The 18376-nt window shown below is 41.4% G+C and overlaps 1 protein-coding gene across 3 annotated transcripts in view; it reads right to left on the bottom strand.

Moving 5' to 3' along the window:
• ANO6 (anoctamin 6) overlaps positions 1-18376 on the bottom strand; it is a 201244-nt gene that overhangs the window by 14570 nt on the left and 168298 nt on the right. For all 3 annotated transcript variants that reach the window (XM_067696281.1, XM_067696282.1, XM_067696283.1), the window contains 4 exons: positions 17863-18032; positions 17570-17667; positions 10989-11119; positions 3540-3745 (listed from right to left, as the gene is read on the bottom strand). In XM_067696281.1, coding sequence (XP_067552382.1) covers positions 3540-3745; positions 10989-11119; positions 17570-17667; positions 17863-18032 — 605 coding nt within the window. The remainder of the gene's footprint in view (positions 1-3539; positions 3746-10988; positions 11120-17569; positions 17668-17862; positions 18033-18376) is intronic.

The following is an 18376-nucleotide window of genomic DNA, read 5'->3' as shown; positions in this document are numbered from 1 at the left end:
CTATTTGATATAATTTAATCTTTTAGGATTTAGAAGTCCCTTTTGTATGCATCATACTAAGGTCAATATTATGAAAATAGGTTGGCTTTATATGATTCCTTTGTAGATAAATAATTGAGAAAAAGCTACTTTTTTATCACTTACCTCTTAAAAATAGAATACTAACTGCATAATATCTATTTTCCTTCAACTTCATACTTTTTCCCTATAGTATCTTGACTTGGTTAGACAAGTCAAACCATAGTCTGATTTAAACTCTCAGTATATACTTATGTCTGTTGCTTTATTAGACAGCAAGAACTCTGTTACTTTAATAAAATGTAGTAACAAGAAATTGTATTGGGATTGTTCTATTCATACAGTCAAGCAATGGTATCTATTTTGTTAGACCTAGTGTCTAAGCCTCTAAACTTCCAAAAGGTTAAATAGATAGTTAAAAACACTGTAAATTATCAAATAACATAAAGAGAGTTTAGTGTGTTCCCAGATTAAAGAAATAAATATGGGTCAGTCTTAAACCAGAGTCTATGCCAGGCAGACATTTATTAGGATCTAAAGCTATTATGAATTACATGAATTTTCTCCAAAATTCTTTAATTTGGGCTTTAATCTCTCAATGTGTAAAACTGGTTTGAAGGAAGGAGAAAGTAAAGAATATTCTTCAATCCAAATTCTATGTGAATAAACAAAGCTAAATGTTTCAGTCATTTACTGAAGCAAAAGAAATGACATGTTTTTTGCACAACACGATCTTAATAGTATTCATCTGAACATATGGTTTAGACACAGTGAGACCACAGGCCAATAAACAAGGTCTCAGGTAAAGCAAGAAAAACAACTGAGGGGCTTTTCTACTGCAAAATTCCCCCCCCCCCCACTAGAACCAGCTTTGTCATTTCCTCTGATGTGGAGTCTCTCTGGGTGTGTGTAGCCTTGCCTGTCAGTGGTGGTAGCGGTGGTGGTGAAAGACAAGAATATTTTACTCTTCCTAGATTTCAATAGATTAAAATTTCCTGTTATCATTTAACTCAACTTTAGCTTTTTATAGAATCACCTGCAGATGTGCTTCAAGGAGCTACAAAAATTCCAACAAGAAAGATAATTCTATTGACTTCTGACAAGATACTTTTTCCTCCTGAATTGAGCTGCTTTGAGACACACTGCAAGAGTACAAATAAATGCAGTGTGCTTCATTTCCCATGCTATCCCAAACACAATTTTCCATTTATATCAAAATAAATTAAAATAGGTCTTCAGTAGCAGATGCTCTGGCATGATACAACAATGTCAATTCAGCTTATTTATTGAACCAGCAGCTTTAGAATGAATGATTTTATACCAGACTCCTGCCTGATGCCCTTTCATATCCCTGGTGGCTGTTCTCTTCTTCCTGCTTCCTAAAAGTTCTCCTATTATGGGAAGCTAGCTATTGTTGTGCACATGAGATTGGCAAGGCACAAATTAGGTATGTGAGGGGATAATATACATGTTTCATTCTTACAGAATTATACGCAAACATGAAGAGGAGCTGCATCTTGGAAGCTGTAACAAATTTTAATATGGAAAAAAGGATTGTCCATAGTTTAATAGATGATCGAATAAGCAATTTTTCTAGGGTATAATAAAACAATGCCCGAGTTATAAGAAAAAACATCCACTGAATGAGAACAGTAGCACCAATTAGTGGGCGTGTGTGTGCCTGTGTGTGCACACGTCTTAGAGACACAGCCAATACTCCATCTGCGCTAGCGGCGTGGAGCCATGCTGGGGGCACGAGGAAAAGGTGCCTCATACGATCAGACCAGGACGCTTGAGTAATGGGGAGTAGAAGTCAATTGAATTTTCTGGTTTGCTGAAGGTCAAACAAAAATGCTTTTAGTTTCAAACCTTGTTGCTAAAAATTTCAAGCACACAAGTCCACGTTCCTGCCTGGCTTCGTGTCGTATAGCATATTGAACATGACAGATGCGTACTTTTATGACTGTGGCGCTTGAAAGGCCTTGCTGTCATGTTTCTGAACATCAGCCTACGTTTCACAGCACAGTGGATGCTGAAGGTGGGGACTAGCTGGGTGTGTGGAAACTGACATAATCTAGCGGTTGTTCTGTGTGTGATTTGCCAACTTTCTCCAAAAAAGAGAGACAGCATGCAATCCAGATAAATTGAGGGTTCTTGGGGGGTGACAGCTGGGTTCCAGATAACTTGTCTTATTGTGTAAAACTGTGACCATGGTCCACACAGTGACACACTGTAAAATTCTTGTGCCTCTAGTTTTGACACCTGGCAAGGTCTACATTGTCACTGTGAATGAAGGTGATAACAAAGCTGCTAACATTCCATGAGGACCAGGCTCTGTGCATTCCATGCACTAACTCACTGAATTCCCTAAGCCCCCTTTGTGGTATATAATAGCCTGAAAATATGTGATAGGGAATTACACGATGTACAAACGATAAAATGAAGCTCTGAAGGGTTAAGTCTTGGCCCAGGATTGTGCAGTTGGGAAGCTGCAGTGCTAGGAGGCACAGCTCAGGCACTGCCCGACTCCGTTCTGTTTCTACAAGTGCTCGTGGGAAAAGGTGGCGGATGCAGGGTAAGTGTGACTTGATTAAGAAGTTGTTAAAACTGGGATATTGCTTCGGTGGGGACTGTAACCTGGGAGTGAAATGGGCAGTGAAATAAGGGAGGAAATAGCCCTGGTTGTACGGGCATTTCTAGGGAAGGCGGTTCCCTGATGGGCTGGCATGGGAATTGCTCTGCTTGCCCGCCCCCTGTTGGCCAGTGAGGGCAGGGGTGGGAAAAGAGAGAGACTGTTCAGACTGGTCCATAATCAGTACAGGTTGTAAACAACTGCATTCTATTCCCTCATCACTCAGACACATGCAGGGCGTGAGGATGCTTAGCTTATGACCAACAGCGGGTAGGAAAGACCACGGGTGGTGTGAGGAGAGATAAGACGTGCCCTAAATCTGCCTCCTCAAAGAACCTCTGCCCCTGGGCACGAGGAAGGCAAGGAACGGCTGGGAATGCACAAAGCGTTTATACTTCATCATCAAATAGTTCCTATTTTCAATTCGTCGTCTGGAATATACAGTAGAATATGGTGGCATGATTGTTATTATTTTAGGGTCTTCAAACTCTAAATGGATTGATTTCTATCTCCATTATAAAAGCACTGTTGGGTAACTCCTTTTATAGTCATGTGAGGATTAAAATAGTACTTACTGTTAATACTATTACCATGTTTCTGTTGAATAAAAACTAGCAAATGAGCAACAATAGCTTAATGGTCACTATCCTTACCAGCTGCCTCTGTAAGAGGTCTTGTAATTCACCAGTAATAATACATAATGTACAATAAACAAAATACATTTAAAAATAACAATTACAGTTATAGCAACTATGTTGTTTATATGAATGACAGTATTAGCATCTTCCTCCCATATCATGAAATACCAAACACTGGATTCCTTAGGAAGCAACCCTAATGCATTTTTGGACTTTCCAAGGTCTTTACCCTGTGAAGCCTATTTACTCACATTGGTCACCACAGCCAGAATTGCTATTCCTTGCATGATGGGCTGCCATGCTCCGATGTCCTGGGCTTTTTCTGGCACCATGCGTCTATACTGGGTAGTCAGTTTCCATGCGTCCACTCTTATTTCCAATATATTGTTCACCAGAGCCAACAGAGGGGCCAGTGGAAAAGAGGCCACAAATAAGGTGACGAACCCAAACTGAATAACTGTCAATGGAAGGGACATACATCATGGAGTGGTGGATGGATGGAAGGACAACACATATTCCTTTACTCTTATTAAGAAAGAGAAAGGCAAACAGTGAGCTACATCCCAAAGAGAAAAGACATTCGTGGTAATAATAATGTTCAACAGTGAAAGAATCCAAACAAAAGACAAATATAAAACCTCTGGAGAGAAGACTAATGATAGCCTGTTTCTTTCACATATATACACTTCATAGGAATAACATATTTAAAAATCTTTAATCAACCACAGTTATTTGCTAGTAATAAACTTGGGATACTCTAAGCATATTCTTCATTCTCAGTGTAGAAGTAACAGAATGTTGGAAGAGGATTTGTGATTTAGGGTTAAAAAACAGAAAAGGAATATTGTGGAAATACCTAACGAGCTAAAAAGAAATAAGAAATGTACCGAATGTAAATTTGGGAAGCCTATGTTTGGAGAATGCTGGAGGAAATATGCTGAAAATAAGCAAATGCACAAGCTCCCCTGAGTCTGTGAATGCAAGTGCAGCACATTCAGAGAATTTGGTATATTATTACAAATGATGGAAATGTATGCAGTAAGTGTCTTAATAAGTCAAAATATAATCCTTTCTCAGGAACTTTTATTTCGATATTGTTGCAGTCTATGCGGTCACAGTAAGTCAAAATTGGGGTGGTGGCTTAGAAGTTCTTTCCCTTTGTCTGTAATTTACGTGGCTTCGCTATAGATGGGGCAGCAGAGATCTGGGGGAAGCTGTACCACGGGAAGGTAGGGTTAGCTATGATAAGGCCAGAGATCTAAAGAAGTTTCACACCCTTCTCTCCTAACTGGCAGACCTTTCAAGTGAACTAGCATAGGGATGTAACTAAGACAGTGGATCAGAGGAAAAGGGCCCTAAGCAGGCCCTTTAGGGCTATTGCTCAGCCAAGGGGCAGGGATCGCTCCGGCCAGGAAGGGCAAGACTCTGGAGGCGGTGGCTGGGTAGGAGAAGCTGGCAATCGCTTCTGATATGAGAGGCCAGAAAGTGTCACAGAAAAGCAGTCAGGGTTGGAAAGATCTGGCCAGTCTACAGGCCAGGCAGGAGCCGCTGTATTCAGAGAAATCACACAGGCAAGGACCAGAGTTTGTGACGTTATAGAGTCAGCAGCATGTCACCGAGCACTGATGTCAACATCTGTGTCCATGATTCACCCAACCCTAAATGAAGTCCTCCACCTCCAGGGGCCAGGCAGGTAACAGAAATGTGTGGAATGGGTACAGTAACTGGCAAACTGGCAAGTGGATGTCCTAATGGAAGGAACTGCTCAGAGGCACCATATTGGAACGAGGGCCCAGGGCTGCCAGATCTCCTTACTATTGAAGAGAAGCCAGAAATTAGGACTTTATTAGCAGTAAAGCCAGTTAAAAATCCAGAGGAGAAAAGATACCATTCATAAAGACAACAAAGGCACAGACTGTTTAGAAATAAATTAGTGAGAAATGTTAAGATGGTTATGATAATTGACTTAAAAAAATAAAGAACAACAAATAATGATGAATGAATGGACGCACCATATTGTTAACTGGGAAGACTCAAGTTTGGGGACATGTCAGATTTTTTTCTCCAAAATAAAGTTTAGAATTTGAATGCAAATTTAGTTAATAATCCCAAGTGGATTTAAGAAAAAAAGCTGAAAGGTGATGCTAAAGTTCTTCAAGAAATATATACAAGTACACAAGTGAAATAATGAGGAGGGATGTTTAAAGTGACAGTGTTAGGGATATTTCTGAAAAAGGATAAAATGGGACCAGCTCTAAGACATATTAATGTGTATTATATTGCTATGGTAACAGTTCAGAACTAGTGCATTAATAGATAGTATGAATTAAATAGATTTCAAGAACAGATGCAGATATTCATGGGATTTTAGTATATTATAAAAATGATGTTTCAAATCAGTGGATTCAAGTAATGGAGTAATTAGCTAAATCATTAGAAGAGCTGGTATGGAGTCCTCACTTTTGATATCAAAATAAATTCGATGCATTAAACATTTTTAATTAAAGCACCAGAAAAAAACCAGCATGGTATAATCTGCTCTGATATTCAAGTGAGAAGAACTTTCTAAACAACTTTTGAAACCAAGAACAAAAACAAAGGCCTATCAGCTCAGCAAGGCAAAAAAACATCCATTGTGAAAACAAAAACAACCCTTGCCTGAAACTTTCTCATGACCCTGAATTGCTCTCTGATCCTTTCTATGCTTTCTTCTTCACTTTAAAGTCAAGTTTCTTGAAATTCACCTGCGCTGATGATTTCTCCATCACTCAAAGCTCTGCAGCCTCTGTGGCCCTCACCACTGCACTCGTCTTGCTAACTCTGTTGGTGGCTGCGCATGCCAAAGCCAAATGTACTTTTCAGTCCTTGTTTATTTGATTACTAGGCAGCTTCCCCCCGCCCCCCGCAGTGCCCCCCACCCTGCCCCCTGCCCCCTCCCAGCAGCTTTTGATATGGCCAAATATTTTCCTCTCTGTGGAATGTTTTTCGCCCTTGATTTCTGTTTATTTAAATAGTTTTAAAAAGCCAAGGTAGAAGTGTGTGTGTACACACACACACACACACACACACACACACACACACACACACAGATATAAATTTTTAAAGATATCTAACTATAGTGCTTCTTGTATTTTTTCCCACAGTCCCGGCCATTAAGGGGACTTTATTAGCTCTTGCTTTTTTGCCTCCCCCTACCCCTTTGCATTATGCTCCGTTAGTCAATATTTGAATCCCTTTCAAGCAAGTTGATAGCCTTCTCTGCTAGTTTTCTCTCAACTGTTCTGCTATTCTCCTTTCTCTTTGGGGATTTTTCTTCTCCCATTTACCCTTTAAACGCCCCTTTCCCCAGGGCTTCATCATCAACTCTCTGCCTAGCATGCCCGAATCACCCACATGGTCTCACCCGTAGCTCCTCTGAGTTTCGGGAGATCCAACTTAATAACAGACATCGCCTCTCAGATGTCTCATAGAAACCTCACACTCAAAATATCCAACACAGAACCATTTCTTCAAAACCAACTCCTCTCCTTACATTCCACCCTGCATATTCACTCTCCTAGAATTTATCTTCACAATTCTATTCCTCACCTGCCATACTAGTCATCTCTTGAACACCTATCAAATCTGTCTCCTTTTCCTCAGCCCATAGCCTCTATGTAGGTGCTTACCACTTGTTGTGTGGGTTACCTGGTGTAGCCCCCCCTGAAATACCCTCTCCCCACCAAATGCAGGCCCCACCCAAAATATTATCTTCATTCTGCTACCAGAATAATCTGATCTTCTTGGACATAAACACAATGCAATTCTCTTGCTTACAAATATTCCAAAGTATCCCTGTTTCTTTAAGGATAAGTTCAAGTCTCCTGGTTAAGCACACAAGACCCACCATGATACAGCCCTTGCTTACCTGATATCCCCCCTATGGGTCCTTTGTTCTAGCCATCCTTTGTTTACTTGCCGCTCTCTAAACTGGCCAAGCTGTTTCATGCCCTTGTACTTGAACTTGCACCCAGCTCTCTGCGTGAAATGTCCATCACCTCTATCATACTTTAGCTAGCTACCTTCCATTCACCCTTCAAAACCCAGTTTAAATATCACCTGCTCTAGGAAGTCTCATTTGTGTTCACCTGCTTAGCAATCCACCAAGTACTCACCATCCATTGCTTGGCCCTGGGAGGCCAGACACCAAGTCTTAACTTTTCTTGGTATCCCCAGCAACTGATACAGTGTTTGGCAGAGCAGTTGCTCAATCGTTGTTAGATGGATGGATGGATGAATGAATAAATGAGTAAAGAGATGAGAGGCCTACAAATCCTCGCCAGTCACCTAGTTGCCATTTTGGAAAGTTCACCCTGCAAAGATGAGGAAATGTCAATGCAGGTGGTGGGAAGAAATAGAGCAGAGATGGGGGAGTGGGGGAAGACAGGCCTGGTCCTGGAGAGTGCAGAGGAGGCCTGGGAGGGTGTAGCACTGGAGAGAGAGGGAAAGAGAGGGGTAGGTGCAAGGAGATGTTAAAGAACAAGTGGTATTAATTACAGTAAATTAAATGGAGAAAATTATATATGAAGGTGAGATCAAGTGAACATGCAAGGGTGAAAGAGGCAGTACCAGAGACAAGCAGGGCCCACTTCATCACATTACTGCCTTTCATCTGGAGCACCCGCCCACTGGGAAGGCATCATCAAGTTCTCGAGAGACTGGTGTTTGTGCTGTACGGTGCTCTACGTACAAAACGGTATCCTGTGGCTTTTCAGATTTTAAGACTGACAGACTATTTCTCTTAGGCCCCAAGTCTAAGTTCTCAGATGTCAGGACCATACACCTGGGGAGGCAATTCTGGTTAACAACCCAGGCTTACTCTAATAATCTCAAAGGATGGTGGGGAATTCACTAAACAAAATAAAGAAATTTCACTCAAAACACATATGCCCCTACAGAACCTGGCGGGGGCTGCTGGGGCAATGCCACTGTAAACTCAACCAACAGTTGTATTTGGGTGTGTTGGGACTCCAAGCTCAAGTCACTTAAATATTTATGAGGGTCCAGGCAGTGGTGTCCCAGCTGAGCACTGAAAGATGTAAAGGCCTGAGTGCTAAATTCCAACAGGACCAGTCTAGCCAGGGAGAGAGGCATGCACACACATACCATCAAGACAAGAGTCAAGTGCTATTGATGGCTAGAGAAGAGAGCAGAAACTGTGTGAAAAGTTGAGGGTTCCTGCTGAGGCTAGCTAGGAACTCTTCCAGGTAGAAAAGAAGGGAAAGGGTTTTCAGGCAGAGGGGAGTTGGAGTTCCCTCCACGGGGCAGAGGGGACCAGAGCTGGTGGCTGGGTGCAAGGCCTAACTATGTAAGGGTGGAAGTCTCCAGTGCTGTCTGTCAGAAGATGTTTCCCTTCAGTAGCCAAGATGCAGAATTAAAAAGGTAGATGGTGCTGTCATTAACGAATACAGGGAAAATTGGAAGGAGGAAACTGTGGGGATGAGCTCACCCCCAAAGGCACCCTATGTTTATTTTAGAGGAACAAAAATAATTCAAAAGGCATTTGGAAATTCTATCTCCCACAAACCAAAAGAACAAAACATAGATTTCACTCTGGTGTTGAATACAGAATAACAGACTGCCTACTCTCAGAAACTGATTGATTTTTCTAATTCATTAAGGATTATTTGGATAATAGGAAAACAATTTAATAAATTTAAAAAACTGGGGGAGGGATAAATTAGGCGTTTGGGATTAGCAGATAAAAGCTATTATATATAAAATAGATAAACAACAAGGTCCTACTGTATAGCACAAGAACTATATTCAATATCCTGTAATAAACCATAATGGAAAAGAAAAAAATTTTTTTTAATCTCTCTATAACCACTGTTATTCCATCCTTTCTTATAGGGTAGTGTGAGGCTGAATTATTTTATTATTATTATTTTTAAATATAGTTCCCTGTGCTAAAGATTAGGACCTTGTTGTTTATTTTATATAAAGTATCAATAGTATGGATCTGTTAATCCCAAACTCCTAATTTATCCTTCCCCCACTTTCCTCTTTGGTAACAATAATTTTGTTTTCTATGTCTGTGAGTCTGTTTCTGTGTTGTAAGTAAGTTCATTTGTATCATCTTTCTAGATTCTACATATAAGTGATATCACATGATATTTGTCTTTCTCCGTCTGACTTATTTCACTTAGTCTGATAATCTCTAGGTCCATCCATGTGAGGCCAAATTATTTAGTTGGTAATTATTTTAATGAGACTATGAAATTCTACAAGTCCTATCAATTTCTCCCCAAAGCATGACTATGTAACTTTTCCTTTCAATACCATTTATTTGACTAAACACAGTAAAAATAACTTTTCCAAGTTTTTTTTTGTGTTAAAATAACAAATGATATTCTGCCACAGAATGCTGTTATTATTAATGCTGATAATAGCTCCAATAAGAAATATTTACAATTATGTCTCATTTTGGAATAACAGGTAATTGTCTTATAGTTCTTTTAAAAATAAACAGAATAAATAAATAAACATAGCTTCTACATTATTTACTGCAGCTACACCCTTAATGGAACCTGGTCACGAAACATAACAAAAGCAAAAATGAAATTCAAATAGACTCCCGGCCGCAAAGCATTGTTGACTGAAGAAGCTACAAGATGAACCTTTCACTCACTGAAGGAAGCAGGTGCGTTTCCATGTATAATGTATATTTTTAAAAGCAATTATTTTGTATATAGAATGTGATTTAATAAAAACCTCCCTCTATCTGCAGACTGACAAACAGGAACCACAAAGGGGTGTCTCTACAAATACACAAACCCCCATGCATACATGCAAAGCCTGTCAAAATCCTTTCCTGTTCTCCTAAGCTTAAAAAACTGTAATTCAACACAGTGGTGAGCTGAAAGGGCACAGATACAAAACATGTCTATTGTTAGCCTTCTATTAGATAAAAGTGTGTCATGCATAATAGAAAAGATGGTGTTTCCTATGGAAATCTATTTTGAGATGCATCCATTTAAAGGCAACTGAGAGCTCAAAATCAAGTTCAACTGAAGAGAAACAGAGCCCAAGTAAATACTACAGAAATGCACAAAGACATTCGAGAAGGAGGAGACCTGTGCTAAATCTTAATTCCAGGCCAACAAAATAGTTCCGAATTCAAGCCAGTGATTTGCCCTGAGGTCATTCAAGGAGCCAGGCAGAAACCACTGGCCAGAAGACATAGATATAATGTCAAAGGCAAGTGTGAGATGTGGAGGAGGGGGGGACCCTGTGACCCTTGCTCCCACGGGCTTTCTGCACAGGCTTGCTTATACGACTGTTCAGAAGGGTATTGGCCAGCAGCTGTGCTGCATGGACTCCAGCCCAGGCTGAGTCACATCTAATAATAGCTCTGAGTTCGTTCTTAGACAACATGGTTAGAATCCTCCAACAATCAACGGTGAAGACATACCTCGATTAATATTCCATTTCATTGCTGGGTAATAAATCTTCAGCTTTGCACAACATAAATGTTGACAAAGATACACACAGTCACCTTATTTGAAAGCCTGATTGTATAATTTTATCTAGTGGAGAAAAACGGACTCCTCTTCATTTCAACAGGCTAGATAATTATCCGGCTCTATAATCGATGCTTTTGGAATCCAAAACATGTTCCAGTATAATTCATATCACCCAAAATCTCATTAGCGACTTACTCATTTCAAGGTATTCATAAAATAATCCCAGTTTGCCCATGGGCTGCAGATGGTAGTCCTGTTCCCATCGTGGGGCTTTCTTTTCTGCTCCCGAAACTGTGCGACACCGTCCAATTAGATTCATGACCCAGCTGCCAAAAAGATCAAATTATCAATCAGAATATTGTCAGACCAAGGGCATAAAAGTATTACGGATGTTTCGAGCTGAACACATCATCTTCCCAAGAATTTAATTTCTTGTTTTCATGCTCAATTTCTTTTTATTTCTGCCTCCCTACCCCAAAATATTTTGAAAAATAGTATTGACTACATACCTGGCTTTATCCAAATTGTAACTACTATGATTTTTCCTCCTACCTCCTTTTCATGTGGGCATTTTAATTTTTAAAAGATACTTTCCCTCATTTGATTAACTTTTTTTTTTTTTTCCCCATTTCCCTGCTATTATCGAAGATGGTCTTTCCAGACTGAAAATCACCAGAGAAAATAAACAAAGCATGGAGGCCAGTGTGGTCCGGGGCTAAGAGGAAAATAAGTCTGTTGGTGGCAGGGGGTGGAGCCTAAGAGACCACGGTGAGGATTTGGGCCGTTTTTTACTCTGAAGGAAGTGGGGAGCCACTGAGGGGCACGGAGCAGAAAAGGGACATACTTTGACACCGGATAAAACAGGTCCAAGACCCTACTTTCAGCTGAACAAATTAAAGACCAAAGGAGTGACATGCTTCCTCAAAGTCAGTGCAGAGCTTGCAGGAAACACAGCCCCAACTGGTGGCCCAGTGCTCTGCCCCCTACTGGATGCTGCTCCGCAGAGCAGCCTGGTGTCTCCTCTTGGGTTATGCATTTTTCTTTCTCAGAAGCTTGTGAGCCAAATGAACGCATCCCCACTTTTTTTTTTTTAATGTTTAGAGATACCTCTTTTTAAAAAATTTATTTATTTATGGCTGTGTTGGGTCTTCGTTTCTGTGCGAGGGCTTTTTCTCTAGTTGTGGCAAGTGGGGGCCACTCTTCATTGCGGTGCGCGGGCCTCTCACTATCGCGGCCTCTCCTGTTGCAGAGCACAGGCTCCAGACGCGCAGGCTCAGTAGTTGTGGCTCACGGGCCTAGTTGCTCCGCGGCATGTGGGATCCTCCCAGACCAGGGCTCGAACCCGTGTCCCCTGCATTAGAAGGCAGATTCTCAACCACTGCGCCACCAGGGAAGCCCCGTCCCCACTTTTTTAATGGCAATTTGAACTGAAAAGAAATCGGAAACAGTTGGCAGTGAAACAAGGTGTGCACCTGTAGCCTACAGGGCTGTTGTCCCGAAGCAACAGCTGGCTTGTGGTTTACTTGTCGACTTCATCAGAAGACGCACAACAACTACAAACAACTTAGCATCTGGCTAAGCTCCAGCTGACGACACAGCACGTTTGTGTGGATTTCACTGTAAAGACCACTGTATACATTGCATGTGAACATGCGCGTGTACACACACACACACACAGTGTTAAGAGGGGAATTAAAAATAGCTGACCATGGGCTTCCCTGCTGGCACAGTGGTTGGGGGTCCGCCTGCCGATGCTGGGGACGCGGGTTTGTGCCCCGGTCCGGGAGGGTCCCACATGCCGCGGAGCGGCTGGGCCCGTGAGCCATGGCCGCTGAGCCTGCGCGTCCAGAGCCTGTGCTCCGTAGCGGGAGGGGCCGCAACGGTGAGGGGCCCGCGTACCACCAAAAAAAAAAAAAAAAAAAAAAAAACTGACCATGATGGGTTGCCCGTTGCTACTGATCTCAGTGTTAACTGTTCACTGACCACTCCCCCAAGGTTTGCTAAGGGGAGATTTCTCTACAGTGAAACATGGTCCTGGGCTTCACAATCTTTCCCCACTTCTTTCTTCTATGACATTAGGGGAATAGCAGGAGGCTGTGGAAGTGGAGGGGATATGGACTCAGACACCCCTGCATCGGAATCCACACTTCATTGCTTATTCGTTATTTAACTTCAGTCAAAGTTCACATAAAATGGGGTGATAAAACCTACACTGCCCAGGGTTGTTATCAGGATTAGATTCAGAACAGGTGAGGTATTTAGGAAACTTCCTAACACATCAAAATCCCCGTGTGGGATCATCTTTTGACCAACACAGCCTAACTGGCTGAGGCCAACAGTAAATGCAGCCTAAGTGACTCAGCATCCTGACTCGGATCTCACTCCAGCACTTACAAGAATGATGTGGAACGCTGGTTGCCTGGTGCTCCTTCCTAGGCCACAACCCAGAGCTCTGTGATCAGTCAAGTCTGAGGTTTGGCCAGGAATCCGCAGTTTTACAGACGTTCCAGGGGCCTTGTCGTGCACATGGCACCGAGGACTGCACACATCCATCACCCATCGTGACACCCAAACTCAAGATCACCGGTTTCTACTGGTTTACTTTTCACTCTGCCTCATACTTCCAGCCTCAGCCTCTTGCGGAATCCTCTCCATGCCCCAGAGAAGCAGGTCTTTTACTATCGGGGACCCAAACCCATGATGACTTGGATTCAGGATGAAACTTCTGTCCTGGCAGCCACTTGCATGACTAAGTCATCTGGTACTTGTTTCTTGTACCATACTGCCTGCCTCCCCCCGCCACCAATCATATTAGGTCAAATGAGAAGAAATGACTAGCTTGCTTTTCTGATCTTCGACTCTGAGCCTCTTGTTCAGTCTGAGTTGAACCACTCATCTGTAGCAGGAAATCTTGGGTTGCAGTCCATTCATCACTGCCCTTGGTCTTTTGCATATTCTATTGGGTTATGACTCTAGTACAGGGATATCAGCCTGACTGCACATGAGAATCACATACAGAACTTTAAAAAAGTGCAGACACTGGATACTTCTTCCCCTGGCCAAGGCTGGAAGCTTTCTCCCTCTACCAGGGGTTACAAAATAATTTTCTTAGCAATTGACCACGTGTATTAGTGTAACAGTATCATAACAAATTGCTCTTTACTGAGTACTTATTATGTGTAAAGCATGGTGTGAAGCCCTTTACACCCCATTTTGTCTTTGTCTCCTCATTATCATATTTAATCCACATACTAATCACCATTTCTGTTTAGGACATTGCCACTGGCTAATTTTGAATACAAGCATCCTTCACCATCTGAATCTATTTTGCTCCTGAGTTTACTGTTCCTGAATTTGAAGACCGAGTGTGTAGAGTGAGGGATCCCTGCATTTCCGATTCTCTTATTGTACGTCTCTGATTCATTCTCTAGCCAAATCATATCTTGAGAAGAGACATTTCCTCTTGTTAAGAGTTTACTTTTGCTTATTATCTGACTAGCGAATATTCATTGAGGAAAATATAGAAAACATATAAAGAAGAAAATTACAGCCACCCATTATCTAAACAGCAAAGGACAATGCTAAGGCATTTTGGATATTTAACTCTATTTTTCTTAACATTTTATCATAAAATTTCTCCAGAGCAAGAGGCTTAATACAGGAGTTGTACTAGCCTTTTTGTCAAGTACAGAATAAAATTCCCAGGCATGCCCCAACTATCAAAAAAGTGAGGCTAGGAAGGCCAAAGGGCTCTAAGCTTCTTCTCAGGGTCCAACAAACAATTCTATTAATTTACTGATGTTTGTATTTGAAGCGTATGAGTCACTCATTCACTCAGTTGGCTCTTACTGAAGACCTACTAAATGCCAGGTGCTGACCCAGGTGCTGGAGAGACCCCCCCCCCCCAACCTCCACAGATGGAGCCTGGATCACAGCACCACATGGCCTTCATTTGCTCTGAGAATCCTAGTCAAGGACCCCAAGTGGAGTTGGGGGTGGAGGCAGGTGAGTATATGGTGAAATTCATTTCACTATGTTCCTTTTGACATATTTAAATGGTGTGAAAATAGCTACTAAATTTTATAAGTTTTCTTTTCCCTTCCTATGTATTATTGGGATGGGTGTAGTTTGGGGTAGCAAAAGTAACTGATATATCTTTAGTATGTTAAAAGTTTGTATGAAAAAGTAGGAAGGAAACTGGCACCTTTACAAAGAGCAGAAGCAGTGATGGGAAGAACCCAACCCACTCTCTAATTTGCCTAACATTTAGCGCAGGTGTCCCCAACCCCCGGGCCATGGACTGGTACTGGAGCGCTGATTTAGTGCTCTGAGTTTTCAAACAAGGCTAGTAGTAGAAATATCTGAAGGCGAAGTTCAGCTCACTGGAACTTGCAACAATGTGCTTACTTGAAGTGAACAGACCACAGATACTATAATACATCCTTTGTTTTTAAATATTTCATGTGAACAAGTTTCATTTTGGATGAATTTCTCAGTGAGTACCCGTTTAGGAAACATACTCTTCCCCTTGATTGTTTAAATTAGAAAATAGCTCACTGACAACAAATTATTCATAAAAATTTAGTGTTAAATAGTTAACCTATTTCCTTCAGAAAATGCTTTTTTTTTTTTTTGGTAATGAGTTAATAAGCCTTTCCTCTATTTGATATATTTATTTTCACATAGAAACATAGTATTATTTGCACATGACCTACTTTTACTCATTGGGAAAAACCTAACTGTGAGCCCAAGGTAAGGGCTGTCTACTGCACAGCAGGGCAAAAAAATATTCATTTCACAGCTAAGATCAGAATCTTTTTTTGAGGGGGACGGTTTGAAGTGGGGAAAAGGGAGATGTCTTTGTTTACAGACAGACACTGATAATTCTCACTGAAGATGGAGGATAAAGCCCTGGTGAAGAAATGTGGAAGGACACACGGAAACCCAGAGGGTTCTGTTCTACAAAAACAGAAAGAAAAAAAAAGAATTTAACTGCTCTACAAAGAGAATGAACAGAAACTTGGTAATGAGGGAGAGAGAAGAAAGGTTAGGGGAGGGAAGAGAAAGAATGAGAAGGAAGTTGGACGTGACGGGAGGCAGACGGGGCGGAATGGCAGGATTCTGGAGCCTACAAAGAAGGGTGATAAGTAAACAACAACAGCAGCAAAATTCCCAGGTGTATAGTGGGATAAGGGACTAAAAAGATGGAGGTTGTGCGTTTCGAAATTCAAGTTGTTTGAGTTTCTCTTCCATGCCCCAAAACATCAGCAAGTCCTGCTCGTGTGAGTGGTTTTGCAGGTCACTGAGAAGGCTGTGCTCTGGTTCAGGCTGGCAGGGGCAGAAAGTACAGGAGAGGGAGGCAAGACAGAAGAGAAATCAACAGTTTCGTGAGAACAGAAACTCAGAGCCAGAAATTATCTTGAAAGGTTAATGTAGTAGGCAGAAAAACGGTCCCCCCAAAGATGTCCATATGCTAATACCCAGAACATACGAATTACGGTTGCAGATGCAGTTAAGGTTGATAATCAGCTGACTCTAACAGAGACGAGCCTGGATTATCCAGGTGGGCCCAGTGTAATCAAAGGGTCATTAAAAGTGGAAGACGGAGGCAGAAGAGAAGGGAGGAGTGATGGAGGCAGCTGTGACCACAGAAAAGAGTCACAGACCTGCAATCTTGCTGGCTGTGAGATGGAGAAAGGAAGTCACGGACCAAGGGATGCGGGTGGCCTCTAGGAGCTAGAAAAGGCAAAGATACAGATTACCACAGAGCCTGAAGGAAAACAGCCCTGCCAGCACCTTGACTTTAGCCCAGTGAGACCTCTGCAGACTTCTGAGTTCCAGAATCACAAGACAGTAAATTCGTTGTTGTTTTGTGGGGCTTCTTCCCCCTATTTTCTTCCTATTGCCATTGAGTTTGGGGATACTTGTTGAAGCAGCAATAGAACACTAATACAGTAAGCTCCTTGAAATATGCAGAAATTGCAGATGGCACTGGAATTGTCCACTCTGATATGGGATCGGACTTATGCGAAAATTAAAAGGACGGGGTGACCTCAGCTAACATCTGTTCCTCTCATTTCTAGGAAAAGAACAGTAAGTCAAAACGTTTGTAGTTATTTTAGACATCCGTCTCTCAACATGCTATGTAACCTGGTGCCTTAGGACCATAAGAGAACCTCTGTTCTTCAAAGCACGTGGGTTTGGAGCCATGGGGTTTTACATTTGAACCCCACAGTAGCCTCTTATTGGCTACATGAACTTGGGCAAATCACTTAACCTCATTAAAACACAGATTCTTCATTTGCAAAAGGGAGGTAAAAATAAGGATTGTTTGCATGATTAAATGACAGGGATAAATAAAGCACTTAATACAGTGACTGGCACATACTAGAACTCAGCAAGTTACTATTACTGATTTTTAAATGCATGTATAAAAGGAGGAGAGAGTTGTAAGAAGTTGTGGAAAAACTTAGTTCAAAGCTCCAACAAGAGCCATCTCTCAAAGGGCTATGATCCAACAGCCACCAACAATGGGCTAATAGGCAAAAACTACAGCAGATGGGGATTTTTGTTCAATATAAAGAAGGAGGTTTTAAAATATAATTATTAAACACTGGATACATGTACCCTGTTGGTTGGATCATCTTATCTGGAGACCTTTAATAAGCAGAGGGTCTACTCCATTTTAGAGGTGGCTGCATGCAGCTAGACATGCAGGGAAATGACTTGGATGGGTGGGCCATTCTATCCCTAAGATCACACAACTCGGTACTCACGGAAGTAACACCTCTTGTATGTTATTCCAGATCGCTTTTCCTCCCATGATGATTATCAGCTGTGTTGTCAGCTCAAGGAGACAGCCACCTGGGTCACACTGAAATATTAAAAAGAAAGTCCTATTTAAATGGGTCTAACATGAAAAAGTCATTCATTTTATTTTTTCTGGTATTCTTGTTTAGGCTAAAAAAAAAATCTAAGGAATGTACAATGAAGAAACTCTTCATTGAGCAACTGAGAGAAAACATGGGACAGCTTAACTTGTCAAGAGAACACAATTCTACAGTCACACCTCTTCATTTCTGTATTTTCCGAGCCAATAAACTGGGTCTCCTGGATAGCCCACAAATTTGCCCTTAAAGAATGCGATGTAGAAACACGAAGAGTAGTAGTTGACAAACTGGAATAAGAACATCTTCATGGTTAGGCTGTTCTCATAGTCAGTCTGGGTCCTTGGGAGTTCTGTAGTTAAAAGAAATGTTAAGATTTTAAAATTGTGAACAGCTTTGAGACGGTAATCAAAGACACTGATACATGAGTTAACATGATTAAAAAAAATACAATTCACAGTTTCCACTTCAGCTGTTTTGAATTTCTTAATATAGCTACTATGTTAATTCCAAGTTTACACATTGTTGTAAGAGTTTCTCCCCCATGAACACAATGTCCCACAAGGCAGAAAACAGTCAACTTTTCCTTAAAATTTATAAGCACAATGATATCAAATAGGCAAGAACTGTCTTCTTTCAACGTAAGACAGAAAATTAAAGTTGAACAGCCTGCTAAATGATATTCTCTTGTCCTCC

The sequence above is a fragment of the Pseudorca crassidens genome, chromosome 11 (genome assembly GCF_039906515.1).
Source record: "Pseudorca crassidens isolate mPseCra1 chromosome 11, mPseCra1.hap1, whole genome shotgun sequence".
In the NCBI taxonomy this organism is placed as follows: Eukaryota; Metazoa; Chordata; class Mammalia; order Artiodactyla; family Delphinidae; genus Pseudorca; species Pseudorca crassidens.
This window is presented reverse-complemented; position numbering and strand designations above follow the sequence as displayed.